Here is a 23,121-nt window from a genome sequence, read left to right on the forward strand (position 1 = left end):
TCTCTAGGGATCTATATGAGCAGTGGTAATTATCTAAGTCTGTTTATGACTCATGACACTTTTGCTGTTAGAATGATGAGCGCTTATCTTCTGCGTTCTGTGTGTTTTCAAATACAGGCTTCTCTGGTTTTAGGGTTGTGTAGTGGCATTCTGGAACTCTCTTAATGCTAATACATGTTAATGTACAGAGCCAACAGTAAAACATCTGCATGGAGATTTCAGTTAATGGGCTGTAGGGCCGCTAGGCCCTGGAATCCAGCCACAAACTCTTTTCCTCCTTGTACCTCCCCCATGAGGTCAGGGACCACCTACCTTGCGGGGCAGTGTTTAGCCTTACTGTTAAACTTGTCTGCAGCTTCGTATCCCAGATTCTTGTCCAAACACTTTTGCAGTTGGACTACTGAGGGCAGATGCCCTGTTCTATTCCATGCTGCTTTCTAGGATGAGAGAAGCAGGGAAGGAACATGGGAGACAAGACACAGGTAAGTCTTTCTGCAGTAGCCAGGAGTCCGTCCCTCCCCTGCAGCAGAACACACGCCTCTCTTCTTGATCGAGGGCTGTCTGGGCTGATCAGTGCTACATGGGGAAATGGGGGAATAAGTGGGAACCCTGCACAGGCGAGTGCCCAGACATTAGTGTGCCATAGCTGGATGGGACATGAGAGTTACATGTCAGGAGAAGACAGCTTGCATCGTATCAAGTGCACAAATGCTTTCTTTTCAGCTAACCAACCTTAATGAGAGCCCCCTTGTTGGCAGTAATGGAGGTGTGCTGCTGCTTTTTACTAGTGTAGTAAATGATGTTATGTTTATGTTTATTTCTCTCCCATTATAACACAGCCTTTTCACTCGCAGGCTCATCTACCTCATGTGAAAGTTCACGCTTACTTTGCTCCAGTAACTCCTCCTCCTTCGGTAGGAGGGAGCGGACAGCGCCTCTGCAGATGCTGTATTATTCTTTGACAGTTGAGTGCAACCACACGGAAAAGGCAGTGGTGGCTGAAGAAAAGAAGGGGACTGCAAGTCAGTGGAAGGAGTCGGTTTCCTGACAGTCCTAGTGGTGGTGTTTGGTCATCCAGTTTTGTGACAAGACAAGTGTTTTTTTCCAGGTAAAAAATCTTAACGTAACGTGCAGCTGTGGATTAAGTTGGTGATGCTTTGGTTTGTATTAGTAACTCCTTCCTTCTGTTGGCATGAGAACTGAAGTACTGTGTAACATGTGGGGGGCGTTTCAGCATAGCAGCTACTTGGTGAAAGTTCACTAAACTTGGAAGTTACTTGGCATTTGTAAGCATTGTTCCGTGTGAAGTTCTGAGGTAAGGTGGGGCTCAAGTCCGGCACACCACAGAACTGAACCTGCTGGTCTGTAATATACACGACAGATGAAGTATCAGGTTTAAGGACAAATCAGCTTTAGCAGATGTTGACCAAAAAATGCAAGGTAATTATGAGCTCTTACAGCAAAACAGCTTATACTTTTTCATGATTCAGCTTCATATTTAATTACATAATAGGTAGTGTCAAAAGGTAAGGTAGTACCTGAAGATAACTATATACTTCCCAAGTTTTTGAACTTGGTTCAGTTGAACTATGTGTTAGTATAAAGCTTGCCCATCACTGAAGCACGTTTTATGCCCAATGCCATCGGCCTTTGGAAGGGGTAAGAAATCCACTGCGGTAGAGCTGGTGCACTCTGCCGTAACCGGCTGCCACACTCATACATGGTGCTTACTGTAACGCCGTTCCTGTGTGTCCTCAATTACCTCCTCAGTTTGTAAGGAAAGGCTGCAGTGGTTCTAGGAAGAGGGCTGTAAGTTCCTGCTTTTCTACAGATGGAGAATGGGAACCAGGTTCAGTTACCAGAACTATGATGGAGCAAGGAATTTAGTTCAGGCTCTTTGTCCCATCCGTTTTAGGGACACATCAAGCAGACGGGCAAATAAATCTGTAGGCAGGAGTTGAACCAAACCAAACCTGTGGTTTTCAAATGTAGAAGGCCTAAACTCTTCACATTTGGGTTACTCAAGAAGCTGTCAACTTCTGAATGATAATAATAATAATAAAATCTATGTATTAACTCTTAAGGCCATGCTTTCATCCTTAGTTTTTCAGTGCTAGAGGGTTAGATAGATAAACTTTTTTATCTTAAGCAACTTAATTATCTGAGATAAACTACTCAACAGTTCAGAAAGCTTTTTCATGTAAGGTTGATTGTGTGTGTATGTTTTAAGAGTTCAGGGCCTGTGTGTTTACTAAAAATTAATAGAAATACTGACTTAAAAAAGCAGTTGGAGAAGCTACTACTGGCTAGTACTGCAATTTCCCCCCCCAAAGTTTAAGCCACTTTTTAAAAGGAGTGTGAACATTAAGAGACTTTTATGGACAACAGTGGCTATGTTGTGTTCGTGCTTCACACATTCCCAGATGAGGGGGATGGTCAATTAAGATCTCAGCTTGTAGGATAAATTACAGATCAGAGTGCAGTACGTGGATTTCTTTACGACTACAAAATAAGCCAGTCAGGGCTTGTTTTGCACTGCCGCGGAGGAGTGGTGTTACAATCACACGTACGAGTTCCATTCAGACACTGCTGTAGTGGAGAGTTTTAGGCAGATTTGATTCTCAGCTGTACCAGGGAAGTCATTGGTACCAGGATGTCAAGTTGTGCTGCCTTTTGTTGGCTCATTTTTTTCTAAGAACATAACGACCCTTGTAAGTCTATTGCATTGAAGATGTACAAACCCAAATGGAACCTACTGTGATATAGGACACGTAAATAAACAATCAGCTGATGTCAAATGTGAATCTGTGTCCATTATTTCAAACTTTACTAAGTTTCCTGTTAGAAGCAGAAGATCTATGTGCATGTGTTGGGTGCAGGACAAACTGCAGAGCTTCCATTATTCACCTTTACCTGCTGTTATCACTAGGGTTAGGTCTTGCAGTTCATCTATATCTTAACAACAGAAGTCTGGGGGGGGCGGGGAGGTGTGGAAAAAAGTAAACAAAAAGAAAGCACATTTACAAAATTATTGAAAAACATTTATTATACTTAAATTGAAATGTGTACATCTTATTAAAAAACAAAAGCAATTTGCTGGTGCCATAATTTAATTCCAATTTCAAGTGAGCTGGACAAACTACTGTACAACTTTCAATCTTCTTTAAAATTAGATATTTGGATACTTTCCAATCAAGGATTTTTCCACTTTTATAAAATATTTGGATTTGAATAGGGTGCGAGCTGAAAAGACACAAGTGTCAGTTCAAGAAAGTACTAGGACCAAACAATACCCAAAGATGAACAACTTAGAAATGTTTAAGTACATAAAATTTTACTTTCAGTGCAGAAAAAAGTAAAAATAGGAAAGAAATTCTAGCTTTGATGAATTTAAATTTTCAAAATGCTACAGCTTTAAGAAGCTTTTCTGCTAAGCACTTGAGCCAGTTATGAAAGAGGGAATGAAAAAAATCAAAGTGCTCTTTTACATGCTGTAGTAGTTGTTTACATCGAACACTGCAGCATAAAAAGCAAACTATTCCCAAGCTTTTAAGCCAGAGATCAAGGTGGAACTTTTCAAAGGCACAAAAAGCCAGCTACGAAACTGTCACTTCGTATCTTTTGAAATGTTCCCCCCTAAGTACCTAACCAGTTGAAACGTAATGTTAACATAAGGAAGCGCTGTGCCGTGTCTTTACAAGAAATAGCCAAAATATTGGGAAAAGCATGTTGCCTGTTTCAAAGAAAAGGAAGAATTTGGTCATATGGAAGAGGCACTGCAACAGCTGTACAGTACGGCTCGGAGGGCGACGACAGGTCAACAGAAAAGGTAGGATACTCGTCCCTAATAGCAACTACGGGAGGCATTTGCCTGCTGGGAAGGGGACTTAAATGGTACACGTTTAGTGTTTCTTAAGCCATTCATTCCATGTTGCTGAAAGCTACGGCAGCCCTGTGGTGCCAGTGGGTCATCTTCCCTCATCAGCGTAATTGCACCAAGTCATACAAATCCACCTCTCACTGCTAGTGTGTTTAAACCCACAATTTTACAAGCAAAGAGTTAAACTGCAGCAGTGCTCCGCAGAGAACCTAGGAAACTAAACATAAAGGATGCATAGGCAATTCTTCTCCATTAACTTTGTTAAAGCAAAACACAATTACTTGGTACCCCATAGGATTTATATTAATCCCTCCAATAAGGTACTATTGATAATGCAGTTTGCTGCATGCATATATTGCATCTGTCTAGGGCTTCTTAAAAGCCCTGCTCTGGCATTTTTACACTTCTTACATACACTCTTATACACAATTTACACGGGAAGCTGTTTTGACAGCTTTACTCTCAAAGACCCGACGACCTGATCATCACTATCAGCTTAGCTTCACTACTCATCTCCACACGGATTAATATGTGCTCTGCTAACATCAAAAAATAAAACCAGCATAAGGTACAAGCAAGTAACAGACAAACTGGCACAGAAAGGTAAATGCCCCAGGGTGAGTTTACATTCATCTCCAACTGGATGCAGACAATAGAAATGCAACAACAGTGCTTCGCTTCTAGAACCTGCATCTACTGGCCACAATTTGCCTTGTTTCAGTAAAGGGCAAGCACCTTCGCTCACATTGTCTTCCATGCCTGTACATAAGCTGTCATGGCATTATACCTCTCATGAGGACACTTAGCTATGGCAGTGATAAGAAAGTTCACCTATCAAACAGCTCGTTAGAAACGTCATTTTGTGTTTTCAATATGAAACATACTGTGAAGTTAGATCCTACAGTTTTGGATGATCTTCATAAGCGTTAGGCAGGACTTCATTCTGCGTTGGAGTATCAGTCTAGCAATTGTGTGACATCACTTCAGAATTATATGGAAGCCTTCACCATTTTCAGCTGAGAAAGGAAAAAAGTGTCAGTCTTTCATAAACAGAACCATAAATCTCCAAGTATTGACTTGGTTTTTACTGTGTGGAAGTGGTTCATTACTACTATGAAATACTAAACTTGAACGGTGAAATATCAGTAACCTGCTATTCAGACTTAATGCCTGAAGAACAACCACAATCACTGTGGTTATTTCTGAACACTTCCTACTATACATTAAACTCCAACTCATTTGACAGTGACAGTTAACATCACAGAAGGAAATTAACTTCTACAAGACCAATATAAATCCTTCATGTATGTTTTCAATCATCTATTTTGTGATGCTCAGCCTTAAACTACAAAGCCAACTGAAAACAGTGTTAAAAACCCCACAACCTGTTGGTTTTATACTTAGAAGCAGCAGTACCACTAAAAGGCTTCATTAATGACTGAGATGAACAGGTCTCCAACACTCACTAACCACTACCCAGAACAATAGTTCCAAGTTAGGATGCTGATATGGTGCCGCAGACTTAAAAAATACAGCTCACCTACAGCAAAAACACAGCTTTCAAAAATTTCCTACTTCTGCTGAACAAAACTGCTACGATTAACAATTCGTGATTGGATCTTCAAAGTTGGGACAGTTTCTGTAGCTAAAATTTGCGCAAACTTGTCCACTGATGACAAGAATTTCCTGGCACTTTTTACCAGAAATAAACTGGACTCCTAAGAAAGTACAGGATTCATCAGAAACACCATAAAAGAGAGACTCACGACACACGCTGAGGAAACCTGAACAACGTTCTCTGTGGACTGGGGTTGGCTGCATCTCACTTGAACTGCCCGCGTACAGCACAGGCTGGGGCGGGGGGAGGGAGGAGTTTGTTCCGTGAATGCTCAGTGAGGTTTGTTACCCAGTGCTGCTCTGGGTCTGAGGTGGAAGCCTGGAGAAAAGCCGGAAGCGCTGTGCAGCTGCCGAAAGGTTTGGCTAAGAGAGGAGGAAGTCACAGATATTTTCCACCGCTGCTGCCTGCAGCTGTTGGTTTGTGGGTTTTTTGCAAGTCAGCCTTTGCTAGATCCACCATTACGCTTTGCCTGGGGAAGTTTTACTAGAACAGGGTTCTGCTTTGAAGAAGGCTCCTTGGTAGAATAAACAATTATGCTTTAGGCTCAGAAAAGACACTGTACCTTTTATTGTGGTGAATAAGAAACAGCTCTCATCCTGAAAGTTCTGAACCATCTATTAAAAAAAGAAAAAAAGCTTTGAAACCCTCCTGCGTATGACAAATGCAAAAAATAAATACATCAAATATTAAACGCAGCCTTTTACAAGCAACTGAGCACATGGTTCCATTCAGCTAGTGACAAGCATATCCCAAATTAAATTAAAATACTTTACAGTCTAAATACCACTTGATAATCATGTGACAACCAGCTGGGAGCCTATTACGGCTCGCTGTGTTTTTAAAACTCTAAGTAAGTGCAGCAGATGCTTGAATAAGCCAAGTTCAGCGGTATTTACATGCTCCCTGCCTTTGGCCATGTTCAAAATAAATACATACTAAGTAATTACTGCAGCATCTCAGAAGTGTATAGACCACTTGCCTTCCTCTTCTCATAATTTGAATTTTTTCAAGCAGAGGAAGAGTGGTGTTTAAAGGATCCTTCCACTCATTTTAAGGTAAAGGGAAGAATACTCGAAATGTCAGAAAATACTAGGTTGCATTATCAAACAGGAAAAACATTAATAAAGAAACAAGCGTAAGAAAATCCTCCATTCTACTTAACCAATAAATAAAATTTGTCAAATAAAATTTCCATTACCTGATCACTAACAAGAATGTGGATACCTGTGGGACCCTGTCTGTAAACCTGGTTGATCTGATGCAAAGGAATATTGAATGCCAAAGCAAGCTTGCGGGTGACTTCTGAGGCTGCCATTTCTTCTAAGTAGATTGCATGATAAACTACAAGAAAAAAAATTATTTAAATTAGCATGGTGACAAGTAACTATGTGAAAAAAGCCTGAATTTGTTTACACCCTGGATTTAAAAAGATTTTAAAAGCTAGAAACCTTGACTTTACTCTCCCCCTCTTCTCGCTAAGCAGTGTGAACTGCCATGACTTTTCTTTCCAGGTAAAGTCATGAGCACCCCTCTCTGACACGGGGGAGGCTTCTATTTGCTCTGATACTGAAAGCAACTTCCACATTTTTTCCTGTATCCTGCGCAAAAAGGCGTAGTCATGTCACACAGACTTAAATGGATCTTTACAGAGACACCGAAAGATGAGTTTGGAAGTAGTTTTGGACTGTCTCAAAAGAAGCAGGTTAACACTTCTACACTGTTTCTTTAAATAGGAATGTAGATTTTTTTATTTCTTTTTTGGTAAAGAACACCTTTTTCAACTGTCTGCACCTACATGTCAGAGCTGAAGGGTGGCAGGGGGGGAAATACAACATAGCAAACGAACAGAACAGTAAGACAAAGCAGCTATTCAGTTTGATGCTGTATTTGCAGCTCTATAGCTTTATTTAATAGTGCTAGAAGCCCTTGGCAGCTCCACGTTTGCACATTCTTCTGTCCCAAACCAAAGACTGAACATATCAGGAGGGAAAATATGTATTTCCCAGAGACAGCATCCCATTTACAGATCCTCCTCCACCTCAGTTCTTCAATGGAAAATACACAACTACTATTACAGCAGCAGCCTATACAGATTTCAGCTGGTTGGGGAGGGAGGTCTCTTCACTCAAAGCCAAGAGCAAGAAAAGAATCATTTCAAATAGCTCCATCCTCTTAACTGCAAGATTGACATGAATTTACAATTAAATATTAAGTTCCCATCTGTGCTGAAAAAACAGCTGTCAGGAGAACGCTACTAAAATCATGAGCCTGTAGTCCAAGCTCTACCAGTTTTAGTTCAAATGCACAGAAAATGGGAAAGAATTTAAGTGTTTTATTAGCACGTAGCTTTTACACACACCTACACTTATCTGGTTAATACCTTGGCTGTAAAAAGAAAGCACAGCTAATCAAGAGCTCCTTAATTAACTACGACATAACTACAGCTAGTTTTATCAATGGGCTGAAAAAAAAATCAATGATTTAACCTTGACAGGTTTTAAGGTTCTGTTCGTCCGCGCAGTGTTAGAATAGCACCGCTGTTCGGAACACAACTTCCTATGGTTTCTTTGTACACCAGAAAGGGAAATTCAGCCTCTTCACCAGTCTTTTTTTCCTTCCCATCTATCTTGTTTTGGACTTCCAAGACACAGAACCAGTATGCAAAGAGACCCCCTGTGCACCATACCGTATATTGCACCATTGCTGCTGTCACCGTTGCCTGCGTCTTGTCTTTCCAGTTGTATGCTCCTTAATGGCTCCTGACAGACATAGATTGTTAAACGGGGCCTCACGGACCTGCAATTCAAACACACCACATACCAGAGAAAAGGTTACTCCTCTGGGAAATATGGAAACTGATACACCACAAACGTACAATTGTTGTTCCCAACAGTGCACTTGCAATGTTTTCTTTCACTGACCAAAAAAATTTAAATTAATGTAACAAGTAAGTGGTTTCACAGATGCTACTGCACTGTAACAAAATTTCAATCCATTCTGAGTCCATCAAGATGCTGCTTGTTGGAATCCTGGAACACAACTACTGAGTAGCAGTGACAATTCTCACAAAGGTCAATGGTAGAAAAACACCGTTTCAGTCAGAACGAGGTACATCAGCTGGGACGCTGTGTGTCAGCATGCACTGCTTGTGACCTCAAAAGGCCTTGGGTTGTTCTTGGCTCCCCTAAACGAGAGGTTCTGTGTCGTGGCAACAAATCCATCCGTTTTCAAGAAACCAGCAGTGCCCAGCTGCATTGGTACCAGTCTTACAGCCCATCTTTGAACTCATCAGTGCCTGCACCTCATCTGGGGTCTGCCCTGAAGGGGTACACAGGAGGGTCTTTTTAAAGATACTGCTGCCAGTTCCTGAGACAGCTCTCACAGGCATCGAGGCCCATCCTGACACTGACTTCCCAGATCTCCCAATTCTAGGGATGGGGGATTCTAGTAAACAACAGAACAAAACCCACTCAGCCTCACATTCAACGTTACCTGGATTTCAGTGCATTATATAGCCGTATTCCGTCGGCTGGACCACAGATTTGTACCAGATCTTCTCTTGTCAGCTTTAATAAATCAGCACCTGGAGAAACACATGAGGATTTTACAAAGATTATTTTAGAACATCTGTATTTTTAAAAATAAATTGTATGTTCATGTGAACCAAGAAAAACAAACTCCACCAGTATAAAAATGGAATCCTGCAAACACAAACAGCAAGTAAAACTTAAAATAGGCACTAGCTGGCACTAAGAAAAACTGGCCCATTTTTCAAAGGTGGTTAGTTTCCCTTGATGGTGTTCACATCTTTGAAAACCTACGAAGTCTGCAAGGCACACAATTTCTGTAGAGACAGACAACTGTTCTATGTCCAGACGATGGCTTAAACGACTCAGAGTTATAACTGACACCCAGGATGGTGGGTGTGTTTAAACACGTGCAAAATACTCAGCAAAGATTTTTGATGGCTCCTCGCTCAATGAATCATCCCAGGCATTCAACTAATACATCACACCCTCTGTGCACTTAAATTACTACAATGCACTCATTTATAGAAGACGCTGCTGGCATAACTAAATCAGTGTGGTCGATTAAGTACATCAGCAGCTGATGGGGTTGCAGGATACTTCCATCCAAAAGCAGGTGGTTTGGGTTTTTTTAAAATGATCCTGGAATAAGTGATCTGTGAAAACGACTGCTTCCCAGAACATTTACTTTAGAAAATGAAGCATCAATAAAAGTTACTAAACAGATCTAAACACAAAATGGGAGGAAGCAAACTTCTTAGAAGCAGCATGGGTGTCAACAAAGAAAACAACAGTCTGAAAAATCAGTCACTGTAATAGATGAGTGGGAGGACAGGAAAAAAAAAAGAAAAAGATAGTTTTATTCATGCAAATAGTCCACAGATGATCTAGGAATGCACAGGCAAAAGCCAGCAAAACTAATTTGTCATCATACCCCGCAAGTACTATCATAAAAAAAACCCACCACATATGAATAAGTGTAATTAAAAGCTACACTACACCTCTTGCTTCAAATAAAATCTATCAGCCAGCTCGTATTTGACTTCTATAACCATATAAAGATAATCTTTGTCAGAAATTTGGCACTGAAGTTTACTGAGAAAGCTCAGCAATCACAACACAAGAAGCACAGACCGAAAACTAACCAGCAGCAGAAGAATAAATGGTCAATTTCCAACACTGCAAGGGGTGACTATAAAATATTGTGCTTTTCCATTAGGTCCATCGCATTTAAAATAAACACATGATGTTACTGAATAACTAAGGAGCCCTAGGGTGTCAGTCTTGATGAGCTGGTCGGTGCTGTTGGTTCCAGGGAAGCTTGCGGCAGTACTGCCCACTGATTGCAAGAACAGGTTGTTTGGTACAAGGTGTACTGAGCCACACTGAGCAGGGAAACCCAGTACGGCACCGATTTATTGCTGAGATCGCTAGTGCTGCCAAGGGGTTCTTACACATTATGTTATTTTGGTGGCTTTTTTTTCCCCTCAAAGAAATCACATTCTTAGGTGCCAAAAGCTGCGTTTTTTCCAGAGGTCTCACTACCACCTCAAGGTCTGGTGAATTTTTGTTTCGAGAAGTCATACTGCCTATGCATAGGAAAACACTGTGGACCCTTGGGGTCTCAAAATCTTAGTTACTTTTATTATATTATTATTAGCAGTAGTTTACAAAATTTTAGTTATTCCTGCCTATACTGATGTCGCCAGAACCATACATAAATAATTTTTATCAGCACCGTGTTCCCATACTGTTTGCTGAGAAAGATACTGCAAAATACTGGCTCATTCGTCAATGAGACTGCAGAACTTCTTTCTCGGGGTTGGACGACACCTTCACAGCTTGTTCAGAAAGGCTAAATGTGATCTTATTTCTCAGAACTTGTATATCGCAGCAGAAAACAGCATGAATTCTTGGCAGAAAACATTAGGCAGCTGCAGACAGAATTAACTAGCTACAGGAAAGACAAAGCTTCCGAGTCTTACAGATTTCGAGAATGCCACATTAGAGGATCTGTACTTTCAGGGGACTGAAATCCTTACTAGACTGAGTTAGAGAAACACGCTCTCAACCAAGGGAGATGCCTGGTGCAGAGGGTATTCTGGCAGAAGCTAAGAGGCAGAGAGCCGGAATCATTCCTCAGATTCTCCCCATTGTGTGTCTCCAAAGAAAACTGAGGAGGAATTTTACTCATGGTGTGTACGGTGTCATCCCACCTTTTGCACAATAACATGGAAGATGAAAGAAGCAAACAGCAAAACACAGCCCCAGATAGTGCATCTATGGCCACTTCTTGTTTCCATGCATATAGTGGAAACTACACTGACACACATTTAAGGAAGAGCAATCGGACATTCTGCTGAAATAAAATGTGATAGATAAATATGTGTAGGTAAAGGAATTCTCCTCTTGCATGGCACTGATGCAGAGCTTGAGACAAAAAAGAATTTGCCGTTTCTGTGAATAAGACAACTATTCGCAGCTTCAGAGTTTGGGAGGATGAAGCTTCACATACTACAATTAAATCTAACTCCTAAGAAAAGATCTAACATGAGGCAGATATTAGCAATTTCTTACGCTTTCTTTGAGATCATACTGGCAGCATACTGGCTGCCATTAGGAAACAGCACAGCAAAACAGGTGGCCTGCTGGTCTGACTCACCAAATTAATTTCTTTTTCTCAAAGGACTAATTAAGGCTAAAATTATTTTGTGAACTATTGTCAGGGAGAAAAGAATCTAACTTTCGGGTGTTAGGGTGAATTTGTACAAAATGCAACTAGAAAAAAAGTGCCTTTCAATGCAAATTGAATATTTAATATGCAAATTAGTCAATTACAATAAATATCAATGCCATATTGCTTTTAGAGAATTGTTTTGCCACACAAAACTTCCTCACTAACACAAAGACTCTAAATGAAAAAGTAAACTATAGATACCTGAGAAATTTGAAAAAAGCCTTGTATAGGTAGAGAACCTATGCTTGAGCAACCATTGCTGAGTTTCCTGGATTGTGGCTGAAGGATGAAGTTGCTGTAAGAAACAAGATTGGATATGACAATTTGGACATTAAAAAAAAAAACAACCACCAAAACCCATTAAAAAAACTTCTCTCAGTTAAACACTTCCTCTGTATCTATTACTATCAAGGTATGTATAAATCAAATGTTCTGATACAAACATAGCCATGATCAATACCGGCAAGCAAAACACTCACATCTCCAGACCCTTGAGAGGTTCCATCTCCTTGATGATTTGGGGAGGAAGAATTGCTACAGATACGGGGGGGGGGGGGAAAAAAAGTATGACCATAAATTTATTAAGCAAAATATTTAAGCATTGTTGAAAAATAACTTGAAGTTCCCAAAATAATAAATATCATTGTCGAAAGACAAATTAAAGGCAGCATAGAGTGAAACTTAAGTTAAACTCAAGGAGAGATCATCACACTTCAATATGCAAGTCATCTGGTTCCTGTGCTGCGTGTTCTTCACTAACCACAGAAGCAGCTTTACCAACACTCACAGGAGGTTATACGGCCACTTAGATGTGTCTGAAAGGGCGACTGAGGAAGAGGCAGTAAAATACAAGGCAGGCAAAACAGATACCACTGTAAATCATTCCTTGATCACCCAAATTAGTCACAGTAGTTTAATTAATGCCTCAATACAAAATGTTTTTACCAATGCAATTTCTGTTGAAAAACTTGTAAAGATTATTGCTGTTTTTTTTTTTTCTTGCAAATTATATTAACTGTGTATGAGGGGAATGAAGACTGTTGTTACTGAAAAAAAGTTTCCGTAGACAAGGACTAAATTAGAATAGTTAAAAAGTAAAGGATTTGCTTTGCTATGGCAAAGGACAAGAAGAAAAGTTTCCAACAATGTATAGTCAGAAAGAAGAACGTGGAGGCAGAATTAATCTTGTTATAATTGAATCACGTGATGGAAGTGTCAAACTAAAATTAACGTATAGGTCTAAACAGTATCTCATTCCCCGGTGGAGCCAGAAAACAGTTGCAAGCTCCTAGATTTACTCAGAAAACACTTTTGAATAAGCCTGACTTTAAAACATTATCCTTAATTAGGATACAGAAAAGAAACATACCTGTCTGGGACACTGTAGGTATTATGTTGAGCAGAGGTAAAAGTCGGAGCAGGAGTAGGACTGTTGTTTACAAACGTTGTAGGAGTATCAGGCCATGGTGAGCACTGAAGATAAAGAATTAAAACTTAAGTTTCTCTTGATAACACATTTTTTACTTTGATGCACAGTCCTTTCATTTAAAACCAGGGTTTTTTCCACAGAGAACTTTGACTTGTAATTCCAAATAAAGATTCTCTCCATCCCATACATAATGTGCAGATAACCCAGGTGAAAATCAGTTTTGATTTATCTTGTTCTTTCAAGACAACTCCTACTTTATACTGTCTTCTGTTAACAAACTGAAGGTATTAATGGTGGAACTGACAGAAGACCTGTACAGATTATTCAGTGTAAAACCAACCAACCAACCAACCCCAAGCCATCTGCTGAAAAAACTTCTTTCATCTAGAAGGGATGAAAGGGCTGTTTAAACTGCAAGTATCATGACTTGACAACAGGTGTTCAGAAACAGTAAGTAAAACTATGACGCCAGATTTCATCTTGCAGATAAATTTAATGTATCTGCCCTGACAGCAATTAAATACAAATGGAATTTTCAGTAGAAAATTTTATTAATTGAAAATTTTTATTAATTTACTGCAGGACTAAAATGATGCTTACATGTACTGCTTTCTCTAAACTGCTTGGTAAACTGGAATTTTTATACACAAATTTAAGACATCAGAAGTATATTATGAGCCAGCTGTCCAATTTAGTCAGTCTTTTTTGGATATTTTTTAAACCACCATGATAAAAACCCTTCAAATAGAGACTAGCTTTTAATGTTTCCAATACCATTGCAAGTTCAGCATTTTAAAGAAAAGTAAAACCCAACAGATTTTGTTATGCTCAAAGACAAACGGACGGGATTAAAACAAGCAAGTTGCCCAAGACGAAGTAAGCTAAGACCATGCCTGTTACAACAACAAAGATTCCTGATACACTTATGCACCAGCTAAATACCCTGTAAGGAAATTTCCAGAATTGTTTCGTAGCCTTGCGGGACAGGGAAGAAGAGGGAGGGGAACAAGTATGACCTAATATTAGTGGAAATATGTTTCAACAATTCTGTGTTGAAAGACCCTTTCACTACCTGGGGGAAACAGTAAATGAGCGCAATACCAGCTGCAATCTTCTGTAAAACAGGTAACAACATTTCTGTGCGGGGCTCCAGTCTTCACTCGTCAGAATAAAATTGCAAGTTCTCCAGCACGGCGCATACAATTAAAAAAATAATAATAATCTTGCATGCCAATAGCTTAAAAATTTGGAAATTCTTCATCTGTCCTAGATCTGATTCAAATCAGTATTTTTGCTAGCTACGGTGTACACGCTGACCTTGATTACATAGCCAAAGCCACCCTTTAAAGTACGAACGGTGCCATTCACACAAACCGTGCTCTTCTGTGACCTTCTACTGTTACACACTCTTCCTCCTATTTTGTATATTCCCATCTGTTATTTTCTCTTCTTGAGCTTATTTTGTCATCAACCTCAAAGATATTGTGCTATAACAGGTAGTCAAAATAGGCCTTCATTCCCCAGTTATGTGGTCCAAAGCTATAATTTTAAAATAAAAGCTTAACATAATAATGTTAACTTTGCTCTTCTGAAATATTTTGAAAGCATAATTAATTTTCTTTAACTTTCTGACATTCTCTCCCTAAATTTTAAATGCAAGATGTTTATATGGACACACAGATGCAAGCTGTACATCCTCAGTTACTATTCCATTACAAGATTCTCTTCAGTATGTATTTAAATTCAGGGGCAGGGAAGAATTCACTGGTGTCAGACAACAGCTTTTCAGCCATTCCTAAGGCATGTACTGCAGTTCATGTCTCTCTCCTTCAAACCCAGTTGAAGTAGTTCACAACAAAATTCTAAGTTTAAAGGCTGGAAGAAGCACATTTGAAATATTTAGAAAAAGAATATCTCAATCTAAAGCAAGCAGCATTTCTTGTCTTATAAACACACTTTCCTACCTTGTCTTCTCTTTCAGCAAAAATGTTACTATCCACTGAGACTGAATCAGTTGGTTAAAAAAAAAAATAAAATAGTAGTAGTAGCAGTGGTAATTACAATACTACTGCAACACGCCCATCGGCTCAGTTCTACTTTCTTCTGCCTTACAGACTATGGACGGGAAAATGAGTATCCGAGCACAGAGACACTTGATTCTGAAAGGTTCAAGGAATAAAGAAGCCTAGCATAAAAAAAAAAAGGCTACAGCATATATTCTTCAAGCATGTTCTGGCAATTAACACGATCAGTATCACTCACATGCACAACTGTCCCATACTTCACAAACTCATCATGTTCAGAAACAGGATTAGACAAATTCCTGGGCATGAAATCCATTAACACCAAAAAGACCAGGCTGAGATGTGCTTTCTGACATCCTGTGTGACGATTCTGGACACTGCGGGGTGACGGGGATGGACCACAGAAAGTGGCAAGGCTTCCCTGTGGCAGCTGTTCTTGAAACAGCATCTGCAATTGCCACTGCCAAGGACAGAGCACTGGACTCTACCGACTTGTAGAGGTTCTTATATTCTGAAGCCCAAAACTGAGTTAACTAAAGGACATGCAGCAAGGGAATGATACTAATACAGAACTCTCTGGCCATTGGATGTCAATCTAAAAGAAAAATGTCCCTCTGTCACAAGGAAGCATCCAACTCTGTAAAAAACCATCACAGAATAGAAAAAGACTGGCATTATATCTTTACCTGTAACGAACAATGAATATATACTGGTAGATTTTCAAATAAGTTGGTTTTGAGGTCTCAGGACTAACCACCCTCTATTATTAGTACACTGGTAATACCACTGATGAACTGTACTCCGAAAATGAGTCCTTAATTTCCAAACACTGATTAATTCTTGAAAAGGAGAACATTATTTTGGTTTCGGATCAACCAGATTCTGGCTGGAACTAGATGATCTGTAAGGTACCTTCCAACCCAAACCACTCTGTGATTCTGTCTTTAATGTTCTTCTGTATAGGACATCAATGAAGTTATAAAATTATAAAAACCTAAGGTTTTACCAAGTTAAAAAGGAAGACAGGAAATCTTTTTAAATATGACTTTTCAGACTCAGGATATGTAGCATGTAAACTCAGAACTTTCCTAATGTCTGAAGAATTGCAAAAATTCAAATTATTCTAAGCCACCATTTAACATCATTTCCCTTCCTACTTCCAATCTACCTGAATCTGCCCAAATTTAAGCTTTACAAGAGAGTAAAACTAACTCTGGCAAAGAAAATACCAAATCAACATGCAAAAAAAAAAAATCTGTTCTCTAAATTAGGTTTATTTTACTTAGGCAGACAGCATCATCTTTAGAGAACAGGGCAGCAATTTTATCATACATGGGATAGAGCTTTTTCAAGGAACCTACGAAATACAAGGTTCTTGCCCAAACAACCACAGTTGTTGGCAAAACCAAAAAACTTCTGCTCATATAGGCTTAATTATTCTGAATGCAGAAGTAAAGAAGTTACTCCCAAAACACGAAGTCACCCACATTATGCATCTTGCATGCTACTGATACTGCTATATGAAGTATAGATAGATGTGAGGAGAAACAAATTGAAGAAATACTGCACGCTTATGTTACTAAATAGCTTTGCTCCAGCTCCACTTTGACTCTCATAGCCTCTATAAGGTTTTATATTCTAAATTTAAGTCACTTACAGAAAATATTTAACTTCTGCACCAATCTTTCATGTCTAAAATTTAACATTCCTATTTATTTCAAGGTCTATACCTGGAAGTCTTCTAACTTCCATGTGCTCTATAATCAGCTCTATCTGTAAAAATGATAATTTGACCCAATTTAATCAAATTATAGCTTTATATATTCTAACTTGTGACATATAGTACAATATACACCAACATAAAAATCAATCAAGATATGCAGGCAGAAAAAAGTGCAAAGACCCAACTATCACAATACAAATTTTCCTGCTTTTTTGAATTCAAAGCAGGGGAAAGAATCCAGTGGGCTCTTTTTCTCTTCATCCATAGATGAGCTCTAACTTCTATATATTTGGAAGAGAAGAAAAAATAAAGTGCCTCCTTCACAAAATGGTCCCTAGATGAAGGTCACCTGTACATAAACATCCACTCTGAGGGCCCAGAAGGCAGTGTTAATTTTGTAGCCTTAAAATCAAAGCTCCATAGCACAAGAGAGTCTTAACAAGTAGTTAACTATGCATCTGTCTGTTTGGAAAATACTGAGATAAAGACTACAAAAACTGCAGTGAATGCACCACATTTTGAAATACCAGATGGATAAAAAGGAGTAATGGAAAAGCATATCTAGATGGCGTTCTTATGAAAATGAATGAGAAGGAAAAGGTGGGTGATGGTAATTAGGAAAAAATCTCTGGTTCTTAGGAAAGGATAGGAGAAGAGCAGAGCAGAATAACCATTCAGAAAGGAAGCTTCACCAAGCTCTTTCTGTTTTGCTAGAATCCCATATGAATTAAATTGGAAAGAAAAGATATTAGATTCAATGTTTCCTGAAGGAAGCACAGTAAGAAACCAATCTGTCCAAATCAGATTGTGGCTGAGCTGGAAGAAATCATACAGGAAAAAAAAGAAAACAAAAAACTAAATTAGAAATATCCAGCAAATAGAACAGCAGAATTGTGGAAGGGCAAAATAAAAAGGTCAACAACATATAAAACGAGATGCAAAAAGCAACAAAAAAGACAGTATATAAGAGGTTAGGTGTAGGAGGAAGATAACAATACCCAGCTTTAAAAAGGAAGAGAACTATAAATTAGATCAACCTTAAATTTCTAGAATTCAAGAAAAGATAACAGAAAACTATTTCTGGGCATCTTGGGAGCAGCACTGGCTAAGTAACAGCCAGCACTCTCAACATCGTCAAGAAAAATACATTCCAAACAATCCTGTTTTCCTTCTGTAATGGAGTCACAGTTCCTAGGACACATGAAGCAGAAGATCCATAATATAAAAACACGTAATATGTAAACCAGTGCCAATTCTCTTACTTAAAAGTAGGGAAACAGGTCTTTAGTTTTTGAGTCTAAGCCCCTCTGTGACGGCTGTACTGCACCTACAGCACATTTGATCTGCACATATAAGGTAAGTCTGATAACAGCCAAACCTTCTGATGTCTACATGTGGGAAGACTATTTGCAAGGACAGGATTGCTGGAAGTAGAAACATGCATCATCCCCTGATCGTATTTACAAGGCACACAAGAATAAGCCTGTTCGGTGACAACAGAAAAAGGCTGAGGAGTTGGCCTTCAAGCTGTAAATCAGACATTCTTTTTCTAGATCAAGCAAACAAGTTGTACAGTCAGCTTTCATAGCTAAAAATAGTTCTTGCTGAGTGTATAATGAATACCCAGGCTTCACCATGAATACAGCAAAAATAGTGTTCCGTGGTATTTTTTATGGGCTTAGTGATTTCTAATAATTTTGCTAATGATAAAAATTATTGTCATCATGGAACATGTTATGTGCTAAATCTGCAGATGATACCAAGTTAGCAAGGCCAAAAGCATTTCATTCTACAGGAATAAAATTCAAAATGGTCTCAACAAACTGATCAAATGATCTCAAGACAGAATTTTATTAAGAGCAAATGCAAAACAGGAATAGTCAGCTGCACAATTAAGAGAACTGGAAAGCTGTACACAGCTGTTATTCCAAATTAGTCTGTGGGTCATCCTTCATCCCAAGCAAGAAATAAAGAAATAAACACACACACACTCTCCTTTATGTCCTTTGGAAAAGACATTAGAAGTCCAGTACTGCCTGTGCTACCACCTCAATTTTTCTTCACTACAATTAAGGTAATGCTCCCATTCACAAAGGCTTCGTATTTCAAGAGGTTGTTAGAACAGGTTAGGTAACTTTCAGGTATCATTTGGCCATGTTTTGTCCTACTCAGGACAAGGGATTTGTCGTATCTTTTAAAAATACCTTTTTCTATTGTTCTTTCTATAAGCAATTGTCATTCAATGAAGTACTTATATCAACAGGAAGAGAAGAGAGCATGGGGGGAAGAAAAAGCTGAAACCCCTCCAAGGGCCAGCTTCAAAAGATGCTTCAGACGTGCTTTATAAGTGAAGGTGATGAAGTCTTGTTTTCTCCTGTTTGTACCTCCCCACCATGGCCATTTGGAACAAATAAAAGAATTTCTGCATTGCCAAAGAATGCCAAAGCTGCATCTTAAAAGAAAGAAAAAAAAAACCAACAACGAAGAACAGTAGAAGGTAAATTTAGGCAGTGCTTACACAATAGTTTCAGGGGGCAAAAAAAAATATCCTCTCAAGAACCCATCTGACTTAATATTGCTTGTTCCCTCCCACTCAGTTACACGGTTTATAAACAACAAAGGGCATACACTGAAGTATTTTATAACCTCAACCTTATACATCACTTTCACGGATTTATACACAAACTAAATAATGTTTAAGTGACAAGAGTCAGACTGTCGTTGCCTAAGTACCACTGAGTAAGAGCTGTCAAAGAACAGTCAAATAGCTGTCTTCCACAGTCACATGACTAATTGACATTCACACTTGCCAAATGGAAGACGCAGGATTTTCTCATCTGAAACATGTCAGGTCTCAATGATATTCACCTTCAGTGAAACGCTAACCCCTGACAGCAAGAGCGCAGGATGTACGTCAGACTCATGCGGGGGGCGCGCGCAGGGTCAGCGCACACATACATCATCAAGATGTGCTGACTCCTCCGAACTGCACTAAACCTGCTTGCAGCACATTATGTAGATGGCTGAAGGAAAAATCAGTAACTAACCATCAACGGTCTGCAACATCACACGGTGTTTCAAAAAACACTGAAGTGCATGGAAACTTATATCGAATGTAAGTACAAATACGGAACAAACCACTAAATGTCACTGTTCTTACTTCCACTAATTACACACATACAGGAAAGCAAAAAGCTATTTCATTTAAAGCCGCATAAAAGGAAAGCTCTTGACTTTTAGAAGTTACACAGTCCCTCTGCAACAGTTTAAGTGTTAGATTTAGGAAGGATTCCTTTGCTGAAAACAAACGTGGAGTAATTGGTATACATAAAAGTGAATAAAATTAAGACACAGCAATCAAAATATTTTTACTTTATATAATGGAAGTTTCTCCTATATCTAACACTGCACAAGGTATCTTGCACAATGAAAAGGTAAGCAGAAGTCCCTTACACTGCCTCGCTTTGCCAGAGAATCACCGTAGTCTGCTGGCAAAGTCCGCTTGCTGGACTTTTTCTGCTCATGTTCAACTGCATCTTCAATTATAGGCTCAAGCCTCATCTGGACAAACACCAAAGATTTGGATCAATTTCTTTTCATCATACAGTGAGGAAAGATCTAAAAGCCTTTTAAAAACTTCTGAAATCTTTAGAAAACTGCATAGAACTCACTGATATTTAAATAAAAAGAAAACGCAAAAACCTACTGAGGCTCCGGCCTTAAATTCAGTAATCTCCTAAAATTACACTTTGAAGCTCCAATTTGGCAGATAAATAAGTTACAGATTCCCACCCCCCCCTTTTTTTTTTTTTTGTTTTGCTTTTGAGCTGCAAGGTTTTTAGATCTGTACCAAAAGACTTGCTCTAGGGTTCAGTACAGTTGGTCAAATAGTGTTTAATCTTAGAATGTTTTAATACAAGCATCTATCAAGTATCTAAATGAAAGTTTATTAAACAAAATCTTAAAATTTAATGTTGCTGTTCACTGGACAAGTTTGTCAAATAAAAAGCTTGTCTTTGTGTAGAACTAATTCTTCCCCAACCCTTCCAAGACTGCATGTAAGTAATATGCTGTATCTACATATTTTCTCCTCAGTCAGCAGATACAATTCTATTTTGTTACCTCTGTAAGAACTGTGGTGTCATATGAAGGCTGATACTTTTCTTTTTCATGTGCAGTTCGCTTTTCCATCTTTTCTCTGTCTGTTTTCTGTTTCCTGTCTGCTCCTTTCGGCTAAAAATGAACAGTTACATGAACAAGAAAGCAAGTGGAAGATAGTTTTATAAGTGACATCTGATCTCAGAAGTCAAGCAGTAATATAAAGATGTCCCCCATCTTTATGAGAGCCTCTGAGAGACTTATTAAGGATCTGTTTTCTACTGTTACCTTAAAAACTTTGATTTGACAACTGGCTGAATGCAGGTGATCTGTATATTCTCCATTTTCAGTCTGTTTAAAAGTGTCAACCTGAATCCTAAAAGGAACTCCTTTCTCTCCTCCATGTTTACGAGGGGTAAATTCAGTGCTGATACAATGTACCTGAAAAAAAAAAACAACCACCGAACAAAAAGGACCCTCAGAAGTATTCTAGACATGAATTTTATTATGTGTCACTGACATCATACACATTTTCTAAGGACAAGTAACAAATTACCCAGACTATCTGAGGACCAAGCTGCATAACTAACATTTTATTCTTTTTCAAGTCCACATGCAAATGAAGCCAAAAACATTATATTTGAGTCAACAAGGAATAGGAGAAACAAGCAAGTGTGCCACCAAAATGTCTCCAAAAAGCAGAAGACATTATAGATTCTTATTAAATAAGAACTTGCTGGATCTTAAGGAAAATGTCTGTGGATGACAACAGTATCTATCATAAATACAGCAAAAAACTTGTTCAAGATACTATTGTCCAGAGCATTATACCTAGAATAAACTTCAGAGTTACGTGTAATAAATACTACCAAAGCTACAGAAGACTGGAAGTTTTTAAGCTCACATGAAATCAGAATATTTTCAAATATGCCCAACTGCCTATAAAAGTCACAGACTTTTTAATCAGTAGGCAATGGCCTTACGCACTGTATCAGCAGTGGGTTTATAAGCTAGAAATACCCCTAACAGACATCCAAGGAGAAAATCAGTGTAACAGAAAGGGTTATGATGAATCACACTGGACAGTGCTCCAAATTTTTTTGGCTTCTTTATGGAATTTTGAGCAAGTCAAGCACCACGGACAATAGCATACTTTGCACACTCAATGACTACAATACTATTTTTTTATTTCCTATGGCCATCAAAAAGAGAGGACCATAGACTGGAAATTGAAGCTTTAAGTGTAATTGGTGCTGCTGTGCTGTGTTCTCTAGCCTTCACAGTAAATGAACTATTCTTGCATAATAAGAATCACTCCCAATTTCAGTCAGCCTCTTATTACTTCTTCTAAGGAAGTGCCTAAACAAAAATATTCCATAGTTTATCTCACACTTTTTCAAGGAGACTACATTTTAGTACTGTGTAATTCCCTAGAAAAAAACGTCTTCAATTGCACCAGATCAAAGCTAACTTACTGACAATGTGGAATTTAACCTATTTTGGCAGTCTCAGTAAGAAACACTGCTACCTCAAACTTTAGACCTTTTCTTCATAATAAAAACAGATCTGAGGCAAAAGTAAGCTTAAAATTCCAATGCAAAACTGAACATTCTATCTAAATAATTCCCCGAGAAAGTATGTTCAATTGCCCTAAATATCAAATACATAAATAACGAAAATCCTACTATGAGGAAGCCTACTGACATAGTAAGAAACACCTCTCAATGTCTGATTTAAAACTCTCTGTAGCACATTAATTTTCATTTTGTATCCTTCAAGCCAAGTCTCTGCTGAAGCTCATCTCTAAGAGAGTAGACCTCTCAACTAAAAAAAAAAAGCAGTGACAATTATTTAGAGAGATATAATCTCATACTCCATATAACTAAGTATTTTAACTACTGCAGCTTTCTGTAAAGAACTATTTGAAAGCCTTTTATTTAAATTGTTTTTAAAAGATGCTTTTATAAATTCAAATCATGTTGAAAAACCCTTATAGAACTAACAGTGGCTATGAACCTGTGTTTTTTACAAAGCTATTTCATATCTAACCCACAAATACGAAACCAAGAAGCTTCGCAGTGCAAA

At 38.6% G+C, this 23,121-nt stretch overlaps 2 protein-coding genes across 3 annotated transcripts in view; one reads left to right on the top strand and one right to left on the bottom strand.

The window, feature by feature from the left end:
- The window catches only part of FBXL2 (F-box and leucine rich repeat protein 2), a 56,195-nt gene extending 54,838 nt beyond the window's left edge, over nucleotides 1-1,357 (top strand). The window contains exon 15 of the mRNA XM_086615173.1: nucleotides 855-1,357. Coding sequence (XP_086471299.1) covers nucleotides 855-962 — 108 coding nt within the window. The 3' untranslated portion in view covers nucleotides 963-1,357. The remainder of the gene's footprint in view (nucleotides 1-854) is intronic.
- Nucleotides 1,358-3,070: 1,713 nt separating this feature from the next.
- Nucleotides 3,071-23,121, bottom strand: part of UBP1 (upstream binding protein 1) — a 39,470-nt gene continuing 19,419 nt past the window's right edge. The window contains exons 6-16 of one of the 2 annotated variants that reach the window (XM_086615148.1): nucleotides 21,325-21,477; nucleotides 21,061-21,171; nucleotides 20,392-20,499; nucleotides 13,132-13,235; nucleotides 12,242-12,296; nucleotides 11,964-12,057; nucleotides 8,991-9,081; nucleotides 8,185-8,294; nucleotides 6,697-6,839; nucleotides 6,061-6,112; nucleotides 3,071-4,896 (exon numbers count right to left, since the gene is read on the bottom strand). In XM_086615148.1, the coding sequence (XP_086471274.1) occupies nucleotides 4,859-4,896; nucleotides 6,061-6,112; nucleotides 6,697-6,839; nucleotides 8,185-8,294; nucleotides 8,991-9,081; nucleotides 11,964-12,057; nucleotides 12,242-12,296; nucleotides 13,132-13,235; nucleotides 20,392-20,499; nucleotides 21,061-21,171; nucleotides 21,325-21,477 (1,059 nt within the window). In that variant the 3' untranslated portion in view covers nucleotides 3,071-4,858. The remainder of the gene's footprint in view (nucleotides 4,897-6,060; nucleotides 6,113-6,696; nucleotides 6,840-8,184; nucleotides 8,295-8,990; nucleotides 9,082-11,963; nucleotides 12,058-12,241; nucleotides 12,297-13,131; nucleotides 13,236-20,391; nucleotides 20,500-21,060; nucleotides 21,172-21,324; nucleotides 21,478-23,121) is intronic. The other variant, XM_086615150.1, reaches the window with a different exon arrangement.

This window comes from Tauraco erythrolophus, chromosome 7, assembly GCF_009769465.1.
Source record: "Tauraco erythrolophus isolate bTauEry1 chromosome 7, bTauEry1.pri, whole genome shotgun sequence".
Taxonomy (NCBI): domain Eukaryota; kingdom Metazoa; phylum Chordata; class Aves; order Musophagiformes; family Musophagidae; genus Tauraco; species Tauraco erythrolophus.